At 37.1% G+C, this 24,324-nt stretch overlaps 1 protein-coding gene across 2 annotated transcripts in view; it reads left to right on the forward strand.

Annotated features, from left to right (window-relative positions):
* Nucleotides 1-3,623: 3,623 nt before the first annotated feature.
* grhl1 (grainyhead-like transcription factor 1) overlaps nt 3,624-24,324 on the forward strand; it is a 31,157-nt gene continuing 10,456 nt past the window's right edge. Inside the window, exons 1-12 of one of the 2 annotated variants that reach the window (XM_022672561.2) lie at nt 3,624-3,820; nt 6,923-7,109; nt 8,018-8,091; nt 8,170-8,560; nt 9,137-9,219; nt 10,228-10,384; nt 10,546-10,657; nt 13,084-13,178; nt 18,105-18,351; nt 19,372-19,499; nt 22,894-22,922; nt 23,176-23,261. In XM_022672561.2, coding sequence (XP_022528282.2) covers nt 3,801-3,820; nt 6,923-7,109; nt 8,018-8,091; nt 8,170-8,560; nt 9,137-9,219; nt 10,228-10,384; nt 10,546-10,657; nt 13,084-13,178; nt 18,105-18,351; nt 19,372-19,499; nt 22,894-22,922; nt 23,176-23,261 — 1,609 coding nt within the window. In that variant the 5' untranslated portion in view covers nt 3,624-3,800. The remainder of the gene's footprint in view (nt 3,821-6,922; nt 7,110-8,017; nt 8,092-8,169; nt 8,561-9,136; nt 9,220-10,227; nt 10,385-10,545; nt 10,658-13,083; nt 13,179-18,104; nt 18,352-19,371; nt 19,500-22,893; nt 22,923-23,175; nt 23,262-24,324) is intronic. The other variant, XM_022672562.2, reaches the window with a different exon arrangement.

A 24,324-nucleotide genomic window follows, 5' to 3' on the forward strand; every position in this document is an offset into this window, starting at 1 on the left:
CTTTAAACTGCTGGTCTGTTGATTGGACATCATTGGCTGTTGCATCGCTTGACTTTCAGAACCTGAAGCTCATCCCTGGATCTGAGCACAAACATAAACACTCAGCCATTTTAAGCAGGTGTCTTTCTGTATGGGATAAATACACTCTTCACAATGACAATGAAGAGAGGAGGAGTGTGTGTGTATGAGTGTTTGTGTGTGTTTGAGGTAGGGGGGGATGATAGTATCTCTAAAGCCTCTCCAGCTGAGGGTAAAAGCTGTTTTGGGTTCTTTTACTTGTGTCTCATTTTAAAGTTTTAATCTCTGATCATCTGGAAGGACCTTGTGTTTCATAACAGCTACTCAATAGAGGAACTTATACTATATACAGACTACAAATTGCCTCAATTTGGCCGTAAACATTTGATTAAAACATTTTAACTTGTCGGCAAACTGTCTGAAGTAATCTAATACCTTCTTAATAGCTAGTTGTAGGACCATAGTGATGGTGAGGATTGGGTTTTAGATGGAGGTTATGGTAGTAAGGGTGTAAAAACATATAGATATCCTGAAGTATTGCGATTTTTAGCTATACAATACTGTGATAACTTCAAAATAATTAAAATATACAATAGTTTACATGTTGTGATTAAACCTCAACCATTAATTGTAGAAGGGTACTCAATCCCTGATCTGATTGGATATAAAATGAACAAACTCAATTTTTTTGCATATGATATTGTGTTTTGCATACATGATATGTATTAACCCTATCAGTTTTAGTGATAACACCATTAAAAAATAAATGTGTTTCAGATGGTTCTTTAAAAAGACACTTAAAACCTCTACATATTATTTTATGTTTTTTTTTCCTCATGGATGGGGTTACCGTATTTTTCACACTATAATGTGCACTGGATTATAAGGCGCATTATGCGACACTAGTAAGGAACAGGGGTGTCAGCTAAGCTAAGTAAAGCTAAGCTAAGTTAAGTAAACAAAACTGTAATTCTTAAAAAATACATTTTCTTTTAAAGTCAAACATGCGCTGGATGTTAATCTACACAGATTTCTCTCCTGAAAACTATTTATTTGGGTGAGTAAAGCACTTCTGTTTATTTACAGTAAGCTTAGATTTCCAGATTTACACTAAGGCTGGGTGCAGCAGCATTAGCATTAGCAGCTAACCGAAAAAGTGCTAGCGCTTAGTCTCAGTGCTGTAGAACTGAACTGAATCTCCTGTATAACTCTGTACTTCAGTGGAGTGACTTTACTGCTCCTTAATACCTGACTGATAGAATTCATACATAAGGAGCACCAGATTATAAGGAGCTCTGATTATATATTATTTATATATTACACACTGGCTTCCAATGCAATGAAACTTACTATGGGAACAAAAACCTATTAAATATTTTAGTTAATTGGAATTATTGGCTATATATATATTTTATAGAAGAATATTAGAGTCTTTTCTTTTCTGTGCATTACAGACAGAAAACAGCATTCTTACATTTTTTCACCACAGGAAATAAATAATTCAGGTCTGAAAGGACACGGAAAATGAACATTTATTTGCCTTTAATTCTGGTTGAATTTATGTAGTATCAGTTTAGTCTTGTCTGGAATGTTCTGAGTATTCGTAACTGTCGAAACGTTACACACATCTGCCCAATTTTACCTTCACACAAGTGTTTTTCCAAGTCAAAACATATGCAAATGAGTCCCTGAAGATCCCAAAGGATTGCACACAATATACATCCCTGCAAAAAAAAAAAAAAAAAGACCACATAAAAATGATGAGTTTCTTTGATTTTACCAAATTGAAAACCTCTGGAATATAATCAAGAGGAAGATGGATGATCACAAACCATCAAACCAAACTAAACTGCTTGTATTTTTGCACCAGGAGTAAAGCAGCATAAAGTTATCCAAAAGCAGTGTGTAAGACTGGTGGAGGAGAACATGAGGGCAAGGTACGTAAAAACTGTGATTAAAAACCAACCAGGGTTATTCCACCAAATATTGATTTCTGAACTCTTAAAACTTTATGAATATTTATTGTTATTTCAGCCATTTCTCATTTTCTCCAAATAAATGCTAAACAAATGACAATATTTTTTATTTGGAATTTGGGAGAAATGTTGTCTGTAGTTTATAGAATAAAACAACAATGTTCATTTTACTCAAACATAAACCTATAAATAGCAAAATCAGAGAAACTGATTCAGAAACTGAAGTGATCTGTTTTTTCCAGAGCTGAATATATTTAAATGCCATTTTCTCAGTGTATTCATTATTTTATGCTACTGCTACTGATTTTATGGTGTATTTGTCTTATTTATGCAAACCAATTTTAAGGTGCTACCAATAAACAACAGATACTTCACACTTTTCACACTTCAATGGTGATGGCTTCCAAGGTGAGACTTGTGCTCAGGCTCAAATATTGCAACCTCATTTATCAGGTTTTATTTTGGATTCACTCAGTAACTACGGGAACTACTGGAATTGCCTTTACTCCCAGTTCTGAGGGAAACTGGGCATCATTAAGGGCTTATCCCCTCCCATTGCCACCATATAATAGCCCCTCTTTAGATTAGTGGTTTCAACAGAAAGTGACTTCCCCTTTCATATGCAATGAACGAGGGGCAGAAACGTGAAACTCGTTCACAGACAGGGCAGACTTTTGATTTGTCGATCTTAACACATCTCTCTCTCTCTGCATCACACACCTTAAAATAGGATAATCTTAAAAAAGTAAGCTATAAAATATGTGTAAATAAAAATGCTAGTCTCTATATTTACAAATTATGACATTAGTGCAATAAGGGTAATGTATTAAGTATAATATCTACTGTAAGAACTGGTACATTTATATGAGCTGTATGTGATACAGTTGTATATAGAATAAGCCATAATCCTTTATTACAAGCACTTAAAAACAATATACAGAGTTTCTTTGATTTTACCAAATTAAAAACCTCTGGAATATAATCAAGAGGAAGATGGATGATCACAAACCATCAAACCACCAAACTGAACTGCTTGAATTTTTACACCAGGAGTAAAGCAGCATAAAGTTATCCAAAAGCAGTGTGTAAGACTGGTGGAGGAGAACATGATGCCAAGATGCATAAAAACCAGGGTTATTCCACCAAATATTGATTTCTGAACTCTTAAAACTTTATGAATATGAACTTGTTTTCTTTGCATTATTTGAGGTCTAAAAGCTCAGCATTTTTTTGTTATTTAAGCCATTTCTCATTTTCTGCAAATAAATGCTCTAAATGAGAATATTTTTATTTGTAATTTGGGAGAAATAAACCTATAAATAGCCAAATCAGAGAACAAAAAAAATTAAGTTTAGATTTAAGATTTAGATTTAAGTTTATTCAACATATAAAGAATATTTATTTGAGTTATAAGGATATTTCCTCTAGGAACTCCAACGAATAACAGACAGATTAAAACCACGCAAATCCCGCTAGAATCGCTCCTGTCACACTATTGGCCATTGGCCTCTGAGTTGTCTGCGCTCCTTGAAACTTGTTAACCAACGAGAAGTGAGATGCATATTAGGCCCCGCCCTTTAGTGAAACCCAATCCCGCGAGTAGTCACAGGTAAAACCGGCCCCGATTTTTGAGTATATCCAAAAAAGCAAGAAAAGCCAACAAAACCCGTTCTTTCACGCGCAGCTCCAGAGCAGCCCTCATTACCTCGCTTCTCCCGAGAAGAAGACGGGTCGGCTTTACAGAACCAACTAGAAAGTCCAGTCCGACCAAGAGGGGGAGAGAGAAAAAGAGAGAGAGAGAGAGAGATGTCACAGGAGCATGACAAGTAAGTGTCCTCTACAGTCTGGAGAACCGGCGGAGATCCTTCAGAACCATGAGCTCTGGTTTTGGGTTTAATTCAGAGAAGATGCTGGATTAGACCGTAGATTTCTGTGGAGTTTCTGTGCGCTGGGTTCACCTGTTCGCGTGTTTCACACGTTTTACCTGCTATAGGCTCACTTAACTTTCTCAGTGCACAGGTGTTTGATATTTAGATGCACCTGTTGCGCACCTTCTCCCTTCACGCGGAGCGCGCGCGCGTCTTCGTGCAGCTGTACTGCTATATTCTACTCAATAGCTTGCTCTGACTGTTATTATTTAAAAAAAAAGCTTTTGTTTTGAGTTTTGTTTTGAGTTTTTTTTAAGTCTTGTCTACATTTGTTAACCTATACTTTTCCATAAGTCTTAAGACTATAAAAGTTGACTGACTGGATGGATTTTAGAGGATACCAACATTACTAAGCATTATTCATTTTTTAAACATATATTCAGTCTACACTTTTGCTTTATCTTCAAGGCAAAGACGGCTGACACCAGTGAAATTGTACACCACCTGCTATAGGCGTTGCCTGTTTCGTGTCTGGGACAAAGTGTGTTTAAGCCCTTTTGTACATTGTTTAAATCCAGCACATATAAACACAATTTGTCTGAGAAAACGATGAAGGACTTAAGCTACATGACTACTTCACCAGCAGGTGCTTTAAAATATATAAATATATGAATATAAAAATACAGCTCTGGAAAAATATTAAGAGGACACTTTTCAGTTTCGGAAAAAGTTTCAGAGCATTTATTTGCAGAAAATGAGAAATGGCTGAAATAGCAAAAAGAAAATATTGCAATATTGCATTATTTGAGCTTTCAGACCTCAAATAATGCAAAAAAACAAGTTCATATTCATAAATATCCCTTTGTTTTTAACCGCAGTTTTTTATGCATATTGGCACATTCTCCTCCACCAGTCTTACACACTGCTTTTAAATATCAAGCAGTTCAGTTTGGTTTGATGGCTTGTGATCATTCATCTTCCTCTTAATTATTATATTCCAGAGGTATTCAATTTGGTAAAATCAAACAAACTCATAATTTTTAAGTGGTCACTTATTTTTTCCAGAGCTGTTTATGAATTTAAAAAGTAGGTACAGTATATTAAATACCAATCGTTTTTTTCTGCCAGCTTCTACTAACAATGTAGTCTAAGCATAAACTCGAGGTTGAGTCCGCTGCATGTGAAATCCTATCCTCTTTCTACGATTCCTGTAGAAACTATCGTTATGTTTTTTCCAGCTGGATTGGGTCAGGATGCGGTTTCCTCCACATTATTACAAATTTCGCGCTTGGTCGCTCCTGTTGTTTTAGTAGCGGGACTGCGTGTCCATTCAGGGCTCATTGTCCCGGGATAACGGATCTATCGGGTTGCAGGGTAAAATCAAACAGAAAGTTAAAGAATGGCACAATTAACGATCAGATTACCGCTAATCCCTTTGCTTTAACCTATACGGACGCGACGTTTTTCGTCATAGCAACTCATAGCGTTGGATACTCGGATTATAACTCTGACGTGAATGGAGAGCAGTCAGTCTGTACAATAACCTATAATTCAAATTCAGACTTTAAACAGAGGACGATTATCTCTAAAACAGCCTTTCAGGTGTTTCCATAGTGAGGAGTGACAGTAAAATCAGTGTAAAATGATAGTCATTGTATTAGAGTTGGGGTTGTCAATGAAGAAAACGCACAGTACGTGGCATTTACACAATAAACAAAATAAAAGTACAGATTTGTACCTTGAGTTCCTTTCAGTAAAAGTCTCTTTTTTTGTACCCATGTTTTTTGAACCAGTTTATAATTCTAAATTAGAACCTATATAGCAACCTTACTTTCTTTCCAGTGATTTTGACTTTCGAACTGCTCTTGCTGCATTTATAGCTAATAACATTTTGGGATTCAGGAATTAACCCTAGTCATAAACCCCATCCAAACTGTATTCATTTCTCAGCCGTGTAATAAATGTTATTTCTGACAGTATTGTTATTAGTATCACTAATTTGTTGTTGATTTAAAACCCAATTTGGTCATTTTTCTTGCAAAAAGTGTTACAACTGTGAAAAATTGTTAAAATAAAAGCAACCAGTTTGGAGAAAGTATCCAATACTTCAGTTGTGTGTTTGAAGGTGTTTTAAGGTCTTCTTCTCAACTCACCTTTATACAACTCCTGTCTTCCTAATATGGTCATGAGGATGATGTGGAGGGGAAGGACAGTTTTTAAATATACAAAAGGTCTTTGATGCAAAGCAGCAAAATGTTTGTGGAATGTCACGACAGATCACTCCATCCAGACTCCTGACAGCCAACCAACCAATGAGAGACTGTCATCTTTCCTTTTTTCCCGTCTTACTGGAAGAGCCAGTAGAGCATCTTGTCAGACAGGAAGCTGCTGAGATTTATTCCACTTTTAAACTGGTTTTTGTTTTGTGGTAGATCAGCAGGATAAAAAAGACCTTTGACTGATTTTTTTTTTACACAACCACAAACATTCATTTGTCATATTTAGTTGTTTGACATGAACCAGTAGAACACAACCAGACCAGTATGACTCCTTCAGTTGAATATGACTTTTGTTCAGTGTTTCTTCAGCGTTACGTTTTGTTCCATCATTGGTAATACACATCAGGGCTTTTGAGCTCTTGTCTCTGAATATATGTATCTCTGTTGGTACATACATTGACAGGGTGGATTAGTGATTAGCAAATTCGCCTCGCAGCAATGGGGTCTTGGGTTTTATTTGTTTGTTTGGGTGGACTTTCATGTTGTCACTGTGTCTGAATGAGTTTCCTTCGGGGTCTCTGAGATATATTTTTTATATATTTTTATATATTGGATACTCTAAATTGCCCAGATCTGGTATATATGTGTGTGGTATGTATGTATGACTGTTTTCCCAGATACAGATTGGCGATTGTTTCCGGTTGAGAGTAGGCTGTGCGCTATTGGCTGCCACTGTAAATTTGAAAAAGTTTCTAGAAAGGCGCTATATAAGTTAAACTGTATTCATTCATTTATTCACACAGATGTGGCTCATATCCACCTCTCTCTACTTTCCTAACAGTAAACGGGCGGTGCTGGTGCTACAGAATGATCCGGCGTACAGCCAGCGTCGCTCCTTCACCAGCGAGGATGAAGCCTGGAAATCCTTTCTGGAGAACCCGCTTACTGCTGCCACCAAGGCCATGATGAGCATCAATGGAGATGAAGACAGTGCGGCCGCTTTGGGCTTGCTTTATGACTATTATAAGGTATGAGAGACCTGGATCCATCTTTCTCATCATCTTCTGTGAACTCTTATATAAAAAACCCCAACAATTCCAGAACAAGTGCATTTTTATGGAACTGATCTTAATGTCCAGATTCAAAAGCTCAGATATGTCGAGTGAACTGAGGAGTAAATGCTTAAAAAAGCCATATATGTTGTTTGACAAAACTAGTCTAAGTGTTATGGATAATATATAATAAACTAATATACATTATACAGTACTGTGCAAAAGTTTTAGGCCCCATTTTAGCAAATGAAACAAATCCATTTATCTGAATATATCGCAATTTGTCTGTTTTTACCTAAAAAAAACCCACCACATATGATTTGAACAGAGGCAAATAAACATACAGCAATACATACAAGGAATTTCTTGTTTTTAACGATAAGTATGTTTATATATCCTGTGAGCCAATTAAGCTGAAGAACAAAGTGTATTTCCAGATTTCTCCTGGATGCTCCTCAGCCAGCATGTGTAGTTCATGTTCAGTTCCATCAGCAGCTCACCTGATTTACCAAATTTACCAATTAAACAATTTACCAAACCAGTAGTTTTTATATATGATGAGAACTAGAAATAACTCTATTAAATTCAGATTAAGAGGAAAGATTAGGAGATGTTTTAAGGAAAACAGCTGCTTAAAACATTTGCATAGTGCTGTATATATTGCTTAGTATTTTACAATTTAATCAATTTATTATCAGTTCAGGTGAATAAAGCGATAAAACTAAATCTTACTTAGTCTTAATCTTACTGTTTACACACTCAGATTTTAAGTGCAGCTTTCAAATTTTGGAGTAGGATTTAACTAGGCCACCTAATGCACTGTATGCTGTGTGCCCACTGTATTATATAACAGGGCTAACAGAAGCTGTGTTTGCCTTCCCCAGGTGCCGCGGGAAAAGAGGACAATATCCCAGCCAAAGGCCGACATCCTGGGCTCTGATGTGGATCCCAACAAAAGGTGATGTCCTCTTCAAAGCGGTGTTTTTTTGGCCGGTGCTGTTGTTCGTGTTGTCTGACGTCTGTGTTGATATTTCAGCAGGAATCTGATGGCTTCGCTCCCCGAGACGTCCATGGCATCGGCCGAGAACAGGATCCAGGTCTTGAAGGGAGTCGTCCTTCCAGGAAGCATCGTCCTTCCAGGAAACCTTCAGGGAAACCATTCGGTGGTGCAAGACAAGAGGGCACTTTTCCCCTCGCCCGACACCACGGTCACCGTGTCCATCGCCGCAGTGCCCAACTACCCGGTCAAGACGGAAATGCCGTCGCACGGTTTCTCCGTCACCGTTCCCAACCCGCACTGCTCAGAGCCGGATAACCATTCGGTGGTTTTTGACCGGCAGCTCGCTCACAGCCAGTTCAGTCCCAACACCCAGCCTCGCACGCCCGATTCCACCTTTCCAGAGACCTTCAAAGACGGCGCCCAAGAGGTATGGAGCCATAGGCCATGGAGTTGACCTATCCCTATTCCTCCTTTACTTTAGCTGCCCGTTCCTTTAGTGTCCCGGACCTTTTTTTATCTTTTTTCTTTCCTCCTTTTCTCACACTCTTTCTCAGGCGTCCCCCTGTCTCCCACCCTCATATGATATCACATTTACAGGAGACTCCAGAGCGGGGAGGTGCGCTGCTTGTAATGTTATTTGAACGTAGCCAGAATAGCGGCTAGCATGTCATTATGCCATTGTGTCGCTGGCACAATAAAGTGCTGTATTTTCCTCCTGCACAATAGCCAGGACCTTCTCTCTCTCTCTCTTTCTCTTATTCTCTCTCTCACTCTCTTTCTCTCTCTTTCTCTCTTTCTGTATTAAACCTAGATTGAGGGGGGGGAGGTGGGATTACTTTAGAAAGCCCCAACAAAACCCTGCACACACAGGCAGCGGGGGAGAGCTTTTTTTTGTTGTTTGTTTGTCCTGCGGCTCTGCTCTCTGGCAGGCCCGGAGCATGGTCACGGCGTGGCTGTTTGCACTCATGCCGGGTCCTCTCGCCTGCCCTTTTGTGCTTCGCAGGTGTTCTCGTTCCCAGGGGATCTCCAGTTACGAATGGCCTCCATGGCGCAGGAGGAGTACGCCGCTTTCAACACCGTGTCGGGGTGAGTTCCCGCACATTCGACTCCGGAGAGAAACCTTGCTTGAGGGCAGCCCCTTCTGGGAGTGAATGGATGGATGGATCATGTCAGCTGACTCAGTAGTCAGGGCTTATGCAAATCAGATGGGGCCTTTAAAGAGAGGGTTATAATTGAAGCCTACAAGCAAATGAACGTGAACATCTAAGCACACATGGAAATGCTATTTTAATATCTCTTCAAACCTCAAACATAGAAACATAGTGGAGATGCCTGCTACCCGATACCTGATATGGATGGGGACTGTTAAGTAAATATCGTCTGTGTATCGGCTGTGATGTCCAATGAAAAAAAAACATGTACCGTAATTATCGCTTTTATACGCTGCACCAGATTATAAGGCGCACCATATCAACAAATGTCTACTTTCTGATCTGCTTTTATACAATATATAAGGTGCAAGGTCGTGGGAGGGTAGCTAACTAAGTTAAGTAAAGCTAAGCAACGTAAACAAAACTGTAATAACCCAAACTAAAATAGTGCTGGATGTTAATCTACACAAATTTCTCTCCTGAAAAAAAATCCAGTTTATTTGTGTGAGTAAAGCATGTTTGTTTATTTACAGTAAGTTTAGATTCCCAAATTTCTCCAGCACTAAGACTGAAGCATTAGCATTAGCATAAGCAGCTAAACGCTGAGTGCTTAAAGTAAGCCAGCGATATTAGCTAGCGGTTCGTCCCACATAGCTTTGTTGTATTAACACAGTAAACACACAGACTACAGGCCGATATACTCACCTCTAAACCAAGAAAATGTTAGTGTGGTCAGCAGCTAATGCTAAGGCTGCTCCAGCAGTGCTAGTCAGGGTTAGCAGCAGGCTACAGGGTGATAATACTCATCTCTGAATGTGGCGAACTAAACTGAAACTCCTAAATAATGCTGTAATTCAATGTAAAACGTATTGGCACAGTGTAAAAGACAGTTTAAATAGAGATACTTATTTCTCATTGAGCTGTTCTTATGTTTGCTTTACAGTAATAATTTCGAATACACAATGGAAGCCTCAAAGTCCCTCCGTCAGAAGTCAGGCGACGGCACCATGACGTACCTCAACAAGGGCCAGTTCTACCCCATCACTCTGAAGGAGACTGACAACAACAAAGTCCTGCATCATCCCATCTGTAAAGTCAGGGTAAGTGGAGGGTCTGACTTCACATGTATTGGAGGAGGCGTGTGCTGGTCTTCACTCTCCTGGTTTTTAGGGCATCACTAGTGATAAGGGGAGTCCTAATGAGTGGGTTGGTTGTTTACTAGTGCTTTTGTGGCTGTTAAAGTCAAATTCTCTATTTACAGAGTGTGGTGATGGTGGTGTTTGGAGAAGAGAAGTGCAGGGATGATCAGCTCAAGCACTGGAAGTACTGGCACTCCAGACAACACACAGCCAAGCAGAGGTGCATCGACATCGGTAAGAGTTTCAAATGTTCCACCTGAGCCCCATTGGTTCCTTTCTTTTCTCCATTCACACGCAAATCCTGTTAAATCCTGTAAAAAAATTTGAATATCTTTGAAAAGTTACTTTATTTCAGTAATTCAGTTCAAAATGTGAATATATTATATGAGTTATCTGTATTATATACAGAGCGATCTATTTTATTGTTGATGATTATGGTTTACAGCCAATAAAAACCCCCAAAACTTAAATATCATATAAGACCAATTGGTACTTTTGGTACGTAGTGTGGGCAGTGTGCCAAGTCCTGCTGGAAAATGAAATCTGGATCTTTATAAAAGTCCAAACCATCACTGATTGAAGAAAAAGTGTCTCTCCACTCTTCCTCCAGACTCTGATCCCTTGATTTCCTTTAAATGAAATAAAAAATGTACGGATGATCAGTGATGGTTTGGAGAGTCATGTCTGTCATCTGCTGGTGTTGATACACTGTGTTGTATCAAGGAAAATCTTACAGCATGCTTCCTTCTGCTGCATTTTCCAGTAGGACTTCCAGAGGCACACTGCCCACACTGACAAAAGTACCAATTGGTCCTATATAATATTTAAATTTTCTGAGACACTGATTTTTGGCTTTTCATTAACAATAAAGGAAATAAACACTTAAAATAGATCACTCTGTGTGTAATACATCTATATAATATATGAGCTTCACATTTTTAACTGCATTGCTAAAAAATAAAGTAACTTTTGATACAATGATATTCTAATGTTTTGAGATGCACTAGTACATGGTTCTGGTATTGGTACAAACATGGGTGTTATTACCCAACAAAGTGGGACTGTTTGGTGATTTTGTTCATGTCAATTAGCCTCAGTTCTGAACCAAACCCACAGTAGATGAAAGAGGACAGTCATGCTACAGTGGGAATGGTTGGGTGAGGGGGGATGTGGAGGTAGAGCTTAATGATCCCATTTGTTTACCATCCACAAACTCAGCTCAATGGGGGTGGCAGGTGAGGACGAGGCAAACGACCTAACTATACCTGGAAAATGAGAGAGACTGCAATCAGTATAAACACTCAGCAGACAACAAAGGTCAGAAGACAACATAAGAAAAGCTTATCGTGGAATCTGTGCCATTACATGTATAAATGTGCACAAAAAATAACTTTAAAATACATGTTATTATTGAGCATAGTGTCTTGTACAATGACCTAATTGCAAAAGTAAGATATGCATTAAAACATTAATAAATAACTACTTAGAACACTAAAAAAATAGCATTTGTTTCCTGTCCCCCCCCCACTCTCTAACTATAAACTTTACCATGAAATATAATTATAATATCCTTCAGAGATACACATTTTAGTTGTGTCCCTGTGTTGTGGTTTTACTCAGTCCTGTTACCGTAACACATTACCCCTGATCACCTGAAACATCTGGAACATTCTACAACAGGAAGTCACATCTGCAACAGGAAGTGACATCAGCAGGTTCTGGTTCTGAAGACCATTGGATTAGCAATTTTTATTTTCTGTAAATTTGATCTTATTGTAACGATGACTGAGGAGCTCAATCTCAACACTCAGTCCTGTTACCTAAATTAATTCTTAGATCTAATTTGTTTATTTTTAAATTTTAAAATACACATTTTGGGAAAATCACTAGAATGCGCTCAGTGTCCTCATGCTGTTAGCATAGCCGCCATTTAGCTTTATTTTTTTCATGTTTTTTTTCTAATTCAATGCTAAAAACTCATTGCTGTTACTTTTAGTCCTGTTACTCAAAACATACAAAGTAACAGGAGTGAGTTCCAGTAACAGGAGTGTTTTTTTTTTTTGGCCATAAACATTATATGGTCTATAACCATTTCTTTAAAATTAAAAGGCGTTTTTAAGAGAAAATGAAAAAATCAGTGGAATTAGTTTAACATGCTTTTTAAATGAGTTTCACATGAGTTTTGTGAACATCTTCGGATTGGAAAACCTTGTAAAAAAATAAGTAAAGCTGCCTGAGATTGATCAGTACATGTTTTAAATAGTTAAATATATGTGTTATTAGATTCAGAGTTGAAAATAGATAAAAAAAAAAAAAAGTTTAATTTGGACCATTAGTGATCTATATCTGTGCAAAACTCAGACTCATGACATGTTTAGCTGTTTACAGTGCTGGTCAGTGTAATTTTGCATTATACAGAAAAGCAAAAGGAGTCTTGAGGAGCCGGTCGAGTCCAGTTTTACCTGTCCAGTTTTACCTGTCCTCTATTAATAGGCCGCTGCAGGAAGTGTAGCAGAAGTTGTTCTTCTTCTCTTCTGCTTCCATGTTTAAACATGCAGCATTACTTCACGTCTATCCCCATGTTTTTCCTTTTTTTCCTGATACTTTTACTTCCTTCCTGCTGCTGTAGCTAACCTCAGCATCTTCACGCTTTTTCACAGCCGACTACAAAGAAAGCTTCAACACCATCAGCAACATCGAGGAGATAGCCTACAACGCCATCTCTTTCACCTGGGACATCAACGAGGAGGCAAAGGTAAAATTACACACAATTATTTTTTTAATTATTCATTCAGTTGATATATAATAATTTTCAGATTTTATTTTACCTCAGAAAGTGTTTAAAGAACTTTAAAAAAATGCAAAGAAAGAAATGTTATTTAATAGACCTCATAAATTTGAAAATACAGTGCAGTGATCATCCACAGAACCTGTTTTATGTTTTATTTAGATTTCAGTTTCTTCTATATATTAGTAAAATTACATTTAAAAATATTATTTATATTATTATTAGTATTGAATTAATTACTTTTGTAACATTTACAAATGTATTCTTTGCATTTAAACCTTCAAAAATGAATCAGATTTGCAAGAAAAGCTATTTTTTAACCTCAGAAAGTAAGAATTTTTAAAGAATTATATAAATGTTTATTTGTATATATATATATATAATTTTTTTTTACCAAAGTAGCTTTTCTATATATATATATATATGCTTTACTTCACCACATACAGTATATGTAGGGTATATTCTAGAACAATAGTTCAAATCAGGAGTTAAAAACCAGAATTAAAAATCTCTTGCAAAAATGATCACACACAGGCTTCCAATACAATGAAATTGAAATTACTATGGAAATAAAAATATATTTAATATTTTAGTTAATTGGATTTATTTACTAAATAGATTTAATTTAATAGAATATTAAAGTCTTCTTTTCTGTGCATTACTGACTAAAAAAAACAGCATTCTTAAATTTTTTCCATTACTGAAGATAAATAATAAGGTCTCTAAGGGTCTGAAAGGGTTAAAATACACCTGACCTTTCAGTAAAGAAGGACCATGGTGGAGATTTGTACTCAAAATAGACAGCACAGCACCGGCACGTTGTGATTAAGTCAAACAATGGGCGTCACTCAGGCTAAACAAGCCCAGAGCACTCTTTCAGCAGGTCAGAAAGGTGTGATCAGGAGTGAATAATAGTGAGGAAGTGAAAATCTGGGAGTTTCCAGCTCTTGTTTTTTCTGATTCTCCTTAACTATATATTCTTTATCCTTTTGTGTAATACTTTAGCGTGACTAACTGATGCAATGGAATCACAATGGTTTTGGGTTGGAATAAGGTAGATACTTATTGTGTAGCTGAGGAATGTGTAGCTGTGTGTGTGTGTGTGTGAGTGAGTGTGAGTAAGTGTGTGTTAGTAGTGAGTTAGAATGGGTTCTCAGCAAAGGTGTAGGAGCGGGTTTTACATTTCTAAAATGAATCAAAGTTTACTTTATAGTGACTTAGAACAACATTCGCGGAATTACAGTTAATCACATAAAAATAAATATATTTTTCAGTTTTTTTTTCTGTTTATTACGAGTTAAATCCAACCTAAGGTGACTTTACAACCTAAACAAGTTACTTTACATTACATTTACTGCTGTTAGAAAAAATAATGCGTAGAATGTCTGAATTAAATACAAATCTTTATTATTATTATTATTATTATTATTATTATTATTATTATTATTATTATGTATTAGCATATCAATTCTTTTGTATACTTACATTTTCTCCACTCTTATTTAAATACTCAGTTTTTATTTCTTTCTACTGAAAGCTCTTCTTGCGATTGTGTCCTTTTATTAAAAGAATAAAAGAATATAACTTTTATAGTTCTTTTATAGAGATTTTTTGGCAGCAGTTAATATAAAAACCCAATATATAATAACCCAAACCCTCCCAGGCTGTTAGCAGAACAAGACATTACCCAAAAGTCATTTTTTATTGCAGTATTTAGTGATTTATTGTTGTGATTTATTGTGTGCTCATCTCATCCATGACCTCCCGTGTTCTCAGCCAGTGTTGTGCTGAATTCAGCACCCCCGCCAGGAAAAGCACCACCTCTCCGGAGAGTGTTCACACCATCTTTTTGATAAAAGCGATAGAGATAATTGCTTTAAACAAACTTTAATTAGAAATGTGCTTCCGAGAGGCGGGGGTGTAGATTTCGGTGCACTTTCAAAATAGAAGTTTCCAGCCAATAGTTCTCAGCTCATTTGACCTGTCAGCTCTATTGTGCGCGGAGGTGATGCATTCAGAAAGAGACGCACCTCACTAATACACAAACAGCACAAACAGGAATGAGGAAACACAGAGTAGCAGCAGAGGCTCAGAACCTAAACACTGACAGCTTCTTACGGAATCCCGTCCGACAGGTGCGTCCAGACAGGTGCGTCCAGACAGGTGCGTCCAGGCAGGTCTGTCGCAACTCCTCACAAAAACTGACAGCCCAACTTTTAGCCATAATCATCCTCAACTTAAACTGATCAGATCTATTTTAGAAGAGAGGATCTCTCAGTGGCCTGGACTCGATTTTAGCCTAAACCCCTCTGTGTTTGCTGTGTTTTCCGTGTTTATGTAGGATAATATGTGAGTCATATTCAGAATGAAAGCGTATGGGCTGTGTGTTGTGCTAAAATCCAGGATGTAGATCACAAGATATGCATGGGGTCATAGGATACTCATCCGTGTGCACAGCCTCAGTGCTGTCTGTTTACTGTGTGTGTGTGCGTGTGTGTGTGTGTGTGTGTGTGTGTGTGTGGGCATCGCAGACAAAGAGAGAGAGAGAGAAAACAGAGAGAAAAGAGAGAGCGATTCAGAAAGTTTTTAGTGCATGTTTGCTAATTTGATAATAATATTTTTTGATTATTACTACAGAAGTTAAATGTTTTAATGAAATGTTATTAGTCGTTATGTATACTGATATATTGATTCACCTGTTAAGACCACAAACGCAAGGTAGAGACAGGTACAGAGTTATATATCCATAATCGTGCCTGTTGCGCCCCCTAGTGGTCTCTGTACAAATAACAGGCATTGTCTTCAGAGCACCTGTTACCTGTAGACTCTGTTTTTTTTTTTACAGTAGACTCTCTGAATATTTGTTTGCATTTAAGCTGATGTTTTACTATAGTATTTTTTATATACATTACTGGAGATGGTTATATAATGTTCTGAGTGTGTTTTTTAAGGTGGCTTTCACATAAGCACAATATAAAATGACTCAAAAACAGTTATATATATTTATTTTTTATTTTATGATATTTGATTATATATTATTTATGGCATTTGTCAGTGCCTAATTCTCATTACATGGCACATCAAATGAATTGGTGGAGTTTTGTAGATATGTACACAACTGGTCAAAAGTTTTAGAACACATCCATTTATTTTTGCTTTTAGGCTCCTCAGGTCCAATTCGCAAAACAAATGAACTAAATACTAAAAAAGTAATTTCAGTATTATATATTATTATGTAATTTCTTTAGAGAAATTACAGATAAAGACAGAAAGTGGTGAGTACTGTTTCCTACACCTTCAAATAAAGACTCTTAGAAACTGGAGTTAAAAACTGCTACAGGAAGACGTCTGGCTGACCCACATGGAAACAGCAGCTTTAGCCTTTAGCTCAGATTAACATGATTAATAAGGACTGAGTCTCAGTTTCAGCAGAGAAGAGAAGAATTAGAGTTAGAGTTAATCTGACTGGTGAAGAACTGCACTAATAAAGTCATTTTATAAATAAAATAAAAAAAATAGAAAAATTGCTACTAGACAAACTAAAAAAATAAGGGCTGTTCTAAAACTTTTGACCCGTGGTGTTCATATCTTGTGGCAATGTGTGGTAGTTTTTGGTGGCTTTTATATTGTTTATATCGATATCAAAATTCTATTTTTTATGAACAATTGCTCTATAAATTTTGCACATGTTGTCCAGCTCATACATAAACACATACATATTCAAGTTATGCATGAAAATGAAGAATTTTAGAATTTAAGGGAACATGTAATTGCAAAATGAGCCAAAAGAGGGAGACATGCATTCACTTCCTGGTACCTGAATCCTGATGGTCCTCATCCAGGTGATTTCCTGCTCAGACCCCGTGTCTTACCTGATAATTAAGTGATGAGCTGAGTCAGGTGTGATTAATCTGGAACAGGAACTGAAGTGATGAACCCTGAAGTACACCGTCAGCTTAACTCTTTCAGACCCTGCATCCATTACAACATTAACATTATATTATATATTTGATTTATGTTTAAATTGTTTTTTTGCATATAACACTGTTTGGGAGCTGTTGTTCATCAGAATAGTTTATAAACCAATGAAACAGTAGTAAGTTTGGACAAATATTAACAGTGCTAGAGCTATTGAGTAACAGCATAGTAACAGCTACTACTAATTTACTAATTTAATCTCATTTAGGACACTTTTTAACAAGGTTTTCTACCATTTAGAGTTAATTTATGAAATAAAAAGGTCAAGTTAAAATATATAATATTACACACAGGCTCCCATTGCAGTAAAAAAAATAATAAAAAACAGCTAATAAATATTTTTTAAAAGTTAATTGGATTTATTTGCTATATACAGCTCTGGGAAAAAAAATAAGAGACCACTTCAGTTTGAGGAAAATGAACATTGTTGTTTTATTCTATAAACTACAGACGACATTTCTCCCAAATTCCAAACAATAAAAATATTGTCATTTAGAGCATTTATTTGCATGAGAATATGAGAAATGGCTGAAATAAAAAAGATGTTCAGAAATAATCAATATTTGGTGGAATAACCCTGGTTGGTTTTTAATCACAGTTTTTTTTTTCATGCATCTTGGCATCATGTTCTCCTCCACCAGTCTTACACACTGCTTTTGGATAACTTTATGCTGCTTTACTCCTGGTGCAAAAATCATTTCAAGCAGTTCAGTTTGGTGGTTTGATGGTTTGTGATCATCCATCTTCCTCTTGATTATATTCCAGAGGTTTTTAATTTGGTAAAATCATAGAAACTCATCATTTTTAAGTGCTCTCTTACTTTTTTCAAGAGCTGTAGGTAATTTCTTCAAGCATAAAGAAAAAAATCATATGTGCATCACTTCTAATCTCTCTCTCTTTCTCCTCGTTTCTCAGATCTTTATCTCGGTGAACTGCTTGAGCACAGACTTCTCCTCTCAGAAGGGGGTGAAGGGTCTCCCCCTAAACCTGCAGATCGACACCTACAGCTACAACAACCGCAGCAACAAGCCCATCCACCGCGCATACTGCCAGATCAAAGTCTTCTGTGATAAAGGAGCCGAGCGCAAGATCCGAGATGAGGAGCGCAAGCAGTCGCGCAGGAAGGGAAAATGCACCGATGTTAACACCGGTCTGGCTGCCTGTGAGTTTGGCTGTAACGGTTTCAATACGTTTCTCCATTAAAATGAGATTCTAATGTTGTATTAAAAAGTAAATGCATGGTGTCGAGTGGTCCAGCAGTCTAAAGCGCTGCCACTATGAGTAGGAGGTTGCAGGTTCGAATCCCGCTCATGCAGCTTTACCATCAAGCTCCCTCTGGGTGGGTACAGTACAGTAGATGTCGCTCTCCCCACACATCACTCCTACGGTGATGTCCGCAGCACAGGGCGTCTGTGAGCTGATGTACAAGAGCTCGAAAAGAAGCGGTGGCTGACTTCACATGTATCGGAGGAAGCATGTTTTAGTGTTCATTTGGTGTGTTGGGGCACTAGTGATAGAAGGAATCCTAATAAGTGGGTTGGGTAATTGGGGAGAAAACGGGAAAAAAAAGTAAAAAAAAAAAAAGTAAATGCATATGAAGTGATGTTGCAACCTGGTTACTATTAACTTTAACTCCCTGACCCCTAGAAATGGTACCAGCCTGGGTGGAGTAATCTGTTATATGTTCTTTCTAAACTTAAAAATAAGTAGTATTTGAGTTAAAGGATTTGGTAATACATTGATATCTGTACAAACCAGTTAGAGCTTAGATCAGGCCCAAATAACCCAGCCCGACCCCTTCCTGTCCAATAAATGATTATAAGCCTGAGCCCGATTTAAACCAACATTTTTTTAATAAGTAGAGTGTTAAAACTGAGCTTTTTAAAAACATGCTTGGCCTGTTTAAATTACGAAAATGATGTCTGAATGACTTTCCTCTAATCTAATTTAATTTAACATGATTTAATAATATAAAATACTTTCTAAACAAACTAACTTACTTTTTATATTGAGCTTATAGCCTGTAAGTGCAAAAACACACACAAAAATGGTTTATACACACACAAAAAAGGATTAAGATTCGTATTGATGCATCATTTCTTTTGTAAACTACTGAACAAATATGAGCATTTGGAGTTTGATTTAACTCTGTATGGGTTCGTATGTTTGTGTATTTCTTCAGTCGTGGACGTCAAGGTGCCCCTCCTGCACAAGCGCAGTGATATCACCACCTTTAAGATGATGGCAGACCTGGAGACACAGCCTGTCCTCTTCATTCCTGACATCCACTTTACCAACTTCCAGCGCCACGTGAGTACCACAGCTTCCTTTTATCCAAGACGTGTTCCTGTACAGCGTGAGAGTGGTCACGTCACTGCTACTGCATCAGACCAGTGACTAACACTGCAATGAGCAAGATCTGAGTCACTGAGCATCATCCTCTTACTGACACTGTTACTGTTACTCAGTCCTGTTATCACCAGCAGTGCATCTGCTCAGTTCCTGCTTTAACACACCAAGCCTTTAATATAATTCACATCAAATACAAGTGTACTGGAGCTTAAAATGAGTCAAAACCTAAAAAAAAAACCCTCCAAGGGGCTCAGAGTGGTCTAACCACTGTGATCGGGAGCTCTCTAGTTCAAATCCCGGTCATGCAGCTTGCCATCAGCTGCCGGAGCCCCGAGAGAGCACAGTTGGTCTTACTCTCTCTGGATGGGTACAGTAGATGGCGCTCTTTCCCATCATCACTCCCACAATTACAATTCCTACAATTCCCTAAACATGTCTGTGATAATAGCACGATATGCATTTAGATAAATCTTTTATGATCACAGGCTGATGACTAAAAGCTTCTTAGTTTATCTTTTACCAGTGAATCATTTTATAGTCTTTTTTATAAGTCAAGAGTTCTACAAACAGTACACTATATGTCCAAATGTGTGTGGACACTCCTTCTAATGATTCATTTAGCTGCATTAAGCTACACCCAGTGCTGATACAGCTTTTCTAGTCATTGCCAATAGAATAGGACACTTTGGAGCAGATAAAAATGAACCTGTTGGCACCATGGCATCACATTGTTGTTTTATTCTATAAACTACAGACAACATTTCTCCCAAATTCCAAATAAAAATATTCTCATTTAGAGCATTTATTTACAGAAAATGAGAAATGACTGAAATAACAAAAAAGATGCAGAGCTTTCAGACCTCAAATAATGCAAAGAAAACAAGTTCATATTCATAAAGTTTTAAGAGTTCAGAAATAATCAGTATTTGGTGGAATAATCCTGGTTGGTTTTTAATCACAGTTTTTTTTCATGCATCTTGGCATCATGTTCTCCTCCACCAGTCTTACACACTGCTTTTGGATAACTTTATGCTGCTTTACTCCTGGTGCAAAGAAAAATTCAAGCAGTTCAGTTTGGTGGTTTGATGGTTTGTGATCATCCATCTTCCTCTTGATTATATTCCAGAGGTTTTTAATTTGGTAAAATCATAGAAACTCATCATTTTTAAGTGATTATTATCATATTAATAGGTAGATACAATCAATGAGTAGACACAGAAAGCTAATACAAATAACAACAAATGATTTTGCTCAAATTAATTTAGCTTTTTTGTAAAAGTAGTAATAGTACCAAAACTACAACACATAAAATATAGTTAAATTTCTACACAGGATCAGTGTAATGATGTAAACTGGCTACAGAGGAGTGTACAGATGCTGCTGTTCACTCAGTGATATATTAGTAAGCTGGTGCTTTTCATGTAAGCAGTACCAGTTCCTGCAAACTCACCCTGGAGATAACGCCCCCGCAGTCGGGTCACTGTGACCTGAGAGCTGTTCTTTCCCAGCACGCGGGAACTGCATGCTCTCTCAATGTCATGGAATCAGCTCTTTATGGCACAGTTTTGGGTGTTATCAGATATGACTCTGATATGATAGCTGTGCTGAAGAATCCAAAGCCAGGAACTTGTAAAAAAATATATTACAATATCTAAAAACATACAGTACAGGTCAAAAGTTTGGACACACCTTCTCTTTTTCAATGCGTTTTCTTTATTTTTATGACTGATATTTACATTGTAGATTCTCACTGAAGCATCAAAACTATGAATGAACACATGTGGAGTTTTATGTACTTAACAAAAAAAGGTGAAATAACTAAAAAAAAACATGTTTTATATTCTTCTGTTTCTTTAAAATAGCCCCCTTTGCTCTGATTGCTGCTTTGCACACTCTTGGCATCATTCTCTCAATGAGCTTCTTCAAGAGGTGGCCACCTGAAATGAAAAGTTTTTCAACAGTCTTGAAGGAAGGAAGGAGTTCCCAGAGGTGTTTATGAGCACTTGTTGCCCCTTTGTCTTCTTCACTCTGTGCTCCAGCTCACCGAAAACCTGGATCTGGATTGGGTTCAGGTCCGGTGACTGTGGAGGTTCAGCTCATTTTTTATTAAGTACATAAAACTCCACATGTGTTCATTCATAGTTTTGATGCTTCAGTGAGAATCTACAATGGAAATATCAGTCATGAACATAAAGAAAACAAGCATATCAGACTGTAGCCTGCTGCTAACCCCAGCTAGCACTGCTGAAGCAGCATTAGCATGACCTGCTAAATTTAGTAGCACTAACAGCGGCTAGCCTTAGTAGAAATCCGGAAATATAAGCTTACTGTAAATAAACAGAAGCTCTTTACTCACCCAAATAAACAAAAATCTCTCATTTCAGGAGAGAAATCTGTGTAGATTAACATCCAGCGCTAGTTTGACTTTTAAAGAAAATGTTTTTTTTGAAGAATTACAGTTTTGTTTACTTAACTCAGCCTAGCTTTTAGTTAGAAGGAAAACATGGCGACACCCTTGTTCCTTAGTAGTGTTGCCTAATGCGCCTTATAATCAGATGCACCTTATACTATGAAAAATATGGGTACTTCACATGTCCACTATTAGAGCACAGGTGAGAGGTGTTTTCCGCTGGAATCGCGCGGCATTGACCCTCAGATCAGACTGGAGCCAAAAATAAACCTCGCCGTCTGTTTGCTGTCCCAGCGTACACAGGAAAACATTTGTTTTAGCTCAGGGGGCTGGAGCAGCCCTAATGGCAACCCTGCTGAACCCCAGGTGGGTTCAGTCACCTAGCAGCAGGTGGAGAGGTGTGTGTGTGTGTGTGTGTGTGTGTGTGTACACTGGGGCATAGTCATTTACTGTTTATTTTAGTTTAGTACATGCTGCAGAAAGCCTAAACGCATTTCTTAGAAATAGAACTAAACAACATAATAAACAAAAAAATATATATTGTGTACTAACTTATAAATAAACAATAAACGTACCTTTAGCATTAAAATAATTAGCATTAGGGGAAGTCTAATTAGCAAGTAGGTGAGTCTGTTTCCACCTGTCGTCTATAGTGTTGCAGAAACCTTTGGCTTCATTAATAAAAAATGCAAGAAACTAGAACCTTGAAATCCACTACTTTTATTTGAGCTAAACTGCTCTAATAAGGTGCAGTTTAATTTGATTTATATTTTAGTGTTTTTCAGTGAATTTTTGCACCAGGAGTAAAGCAGCATAAAGTTATCCAAAAGCAGTGTGTAAGACTGGTGGAGGAGAACATGATGCCAAGATGCATGAAAAAAACTGTGCTCTCTTCATATTTTCTGCCTGATGAGTAATGTTAGTATTTTTTGTGTTTTGCAGCCCTTCTCTTCTGAAGATGCAGAAGATGGGTAAGTTTCTCTCTCTCTCTCTCATTGCTAATATTAGCTGTTTTTTGAGGGTAAAAGGGGACAGGTTCAGAATGTGTACTGTAGAGCAAAAGTCAGCGTCGGCTGAGTCCGCAGCACTTCCAGGAAAACTGGAGGCACCATTTCAGAGGCTTGGTCAATAGCTGATGGAGTGCTTTTCTCAGAAATAGACTCATCATCCTAATCTCTCTCTCTCTCTCTCTCTCTCTCTCTCTCTCTCTGTACCTCTCTGTAGCTCTGGGATGAAGAGATTACCCTTCTCAGAGGAGGAGTTTGGATCACCTCCCAATAAGTTGGCCCGGGTGGACGAACCAAAGAGAGGTGTGTTGTTTTTTTTTTGTTTTGCCTTGTCTGAGTTACTAGTTTAGGTTTAGTTATTCATTGTTAAAAAGTGTATAGATATTTTATAAAATCAGTAAAAACAATTAATTAAATATATATATATATATAAACTAGGGGTGTGCCATATTATATAGTACGCAATAATATCGCCAATATTTTTGAATATAGTATCATGAACAATATTATACCCTCAAAAATCATGCAATATGAGCAACCTCTAATTATCACACCAGGGTTCTACTTTTCTACTGTTTTTTTTATCAAAAGGAACTGAACTGCTTGAAGTTTTGCACCAGGAGTAAAGCAGCATAAAGTTATCCAAAAGCAGTGTGTAAGACTGGTGGAGGAGAACATGTTACCAAGATGCATGAAAAAAATGTGATTAAAAACCAGGGTTATTCCACCAAATATTAATTTCTCAACTCTGAAGAAACTGAAGTGGTCTCCTAATTATTTCCAGCGCTGTATATCTACTAGAGACTAGAGATTATATCTGTCCAGTATCAATTATTATTATTTTTTCTATTATTCTGGATATATGGAGACATTTGGAGTGCCTTATTAGTACCATGACATACCGGATCATTGACTTATGTTACAAATCTGATAAAATGATTTTTTATCTTCGTTATTGCAAAAATAGCATGAAATTCCGTGATATTATTTTAGGGCCGTATCGCCCACTCCTATATAATAGTTTATTTTGATAGGGTAAAAATGAATAAAGTAATAATATATTTTAAAATCCCTATTAAATTATCAAATTAAGATCACTGAATTTGTTGTACTTTATTTTTTATTGAGTTGTAACACACAAAACAAACAAACAAACTAAATAGAAAAAGCAGATCTGGCAGTTGACAGGAATCTTCAGCGGGACATTTAAATGCATATAAATGAAGAAGAAAAAGAAGGCAAATCATTTGAAAACACAAAACAAAACTTTTAGCTGCATTCCTTAATGAAAAAAGGAATTTTCTCAATTACATAAATTTCCTGAACAACTTCATCTCATAAGATCATTGATTGATTTAACATCAAA

The sequence above is a fragment of the Astyanax mexicanus genome, chromosome 14, assembly GCF_023375975.1.
Source record: "Astyanax mexicanus isolate ESR-SI-001 chromosome 14, AstMex3_surface, whole genome shotgun sequence".
In the NCBI taxonomy this organism is placed as follows: Eukaryota; Metazoa; Chordata; class Actinopteri; order Characiformes; family Acestrorhamphidae; genus Astyanax; species Astyanax mexicanus.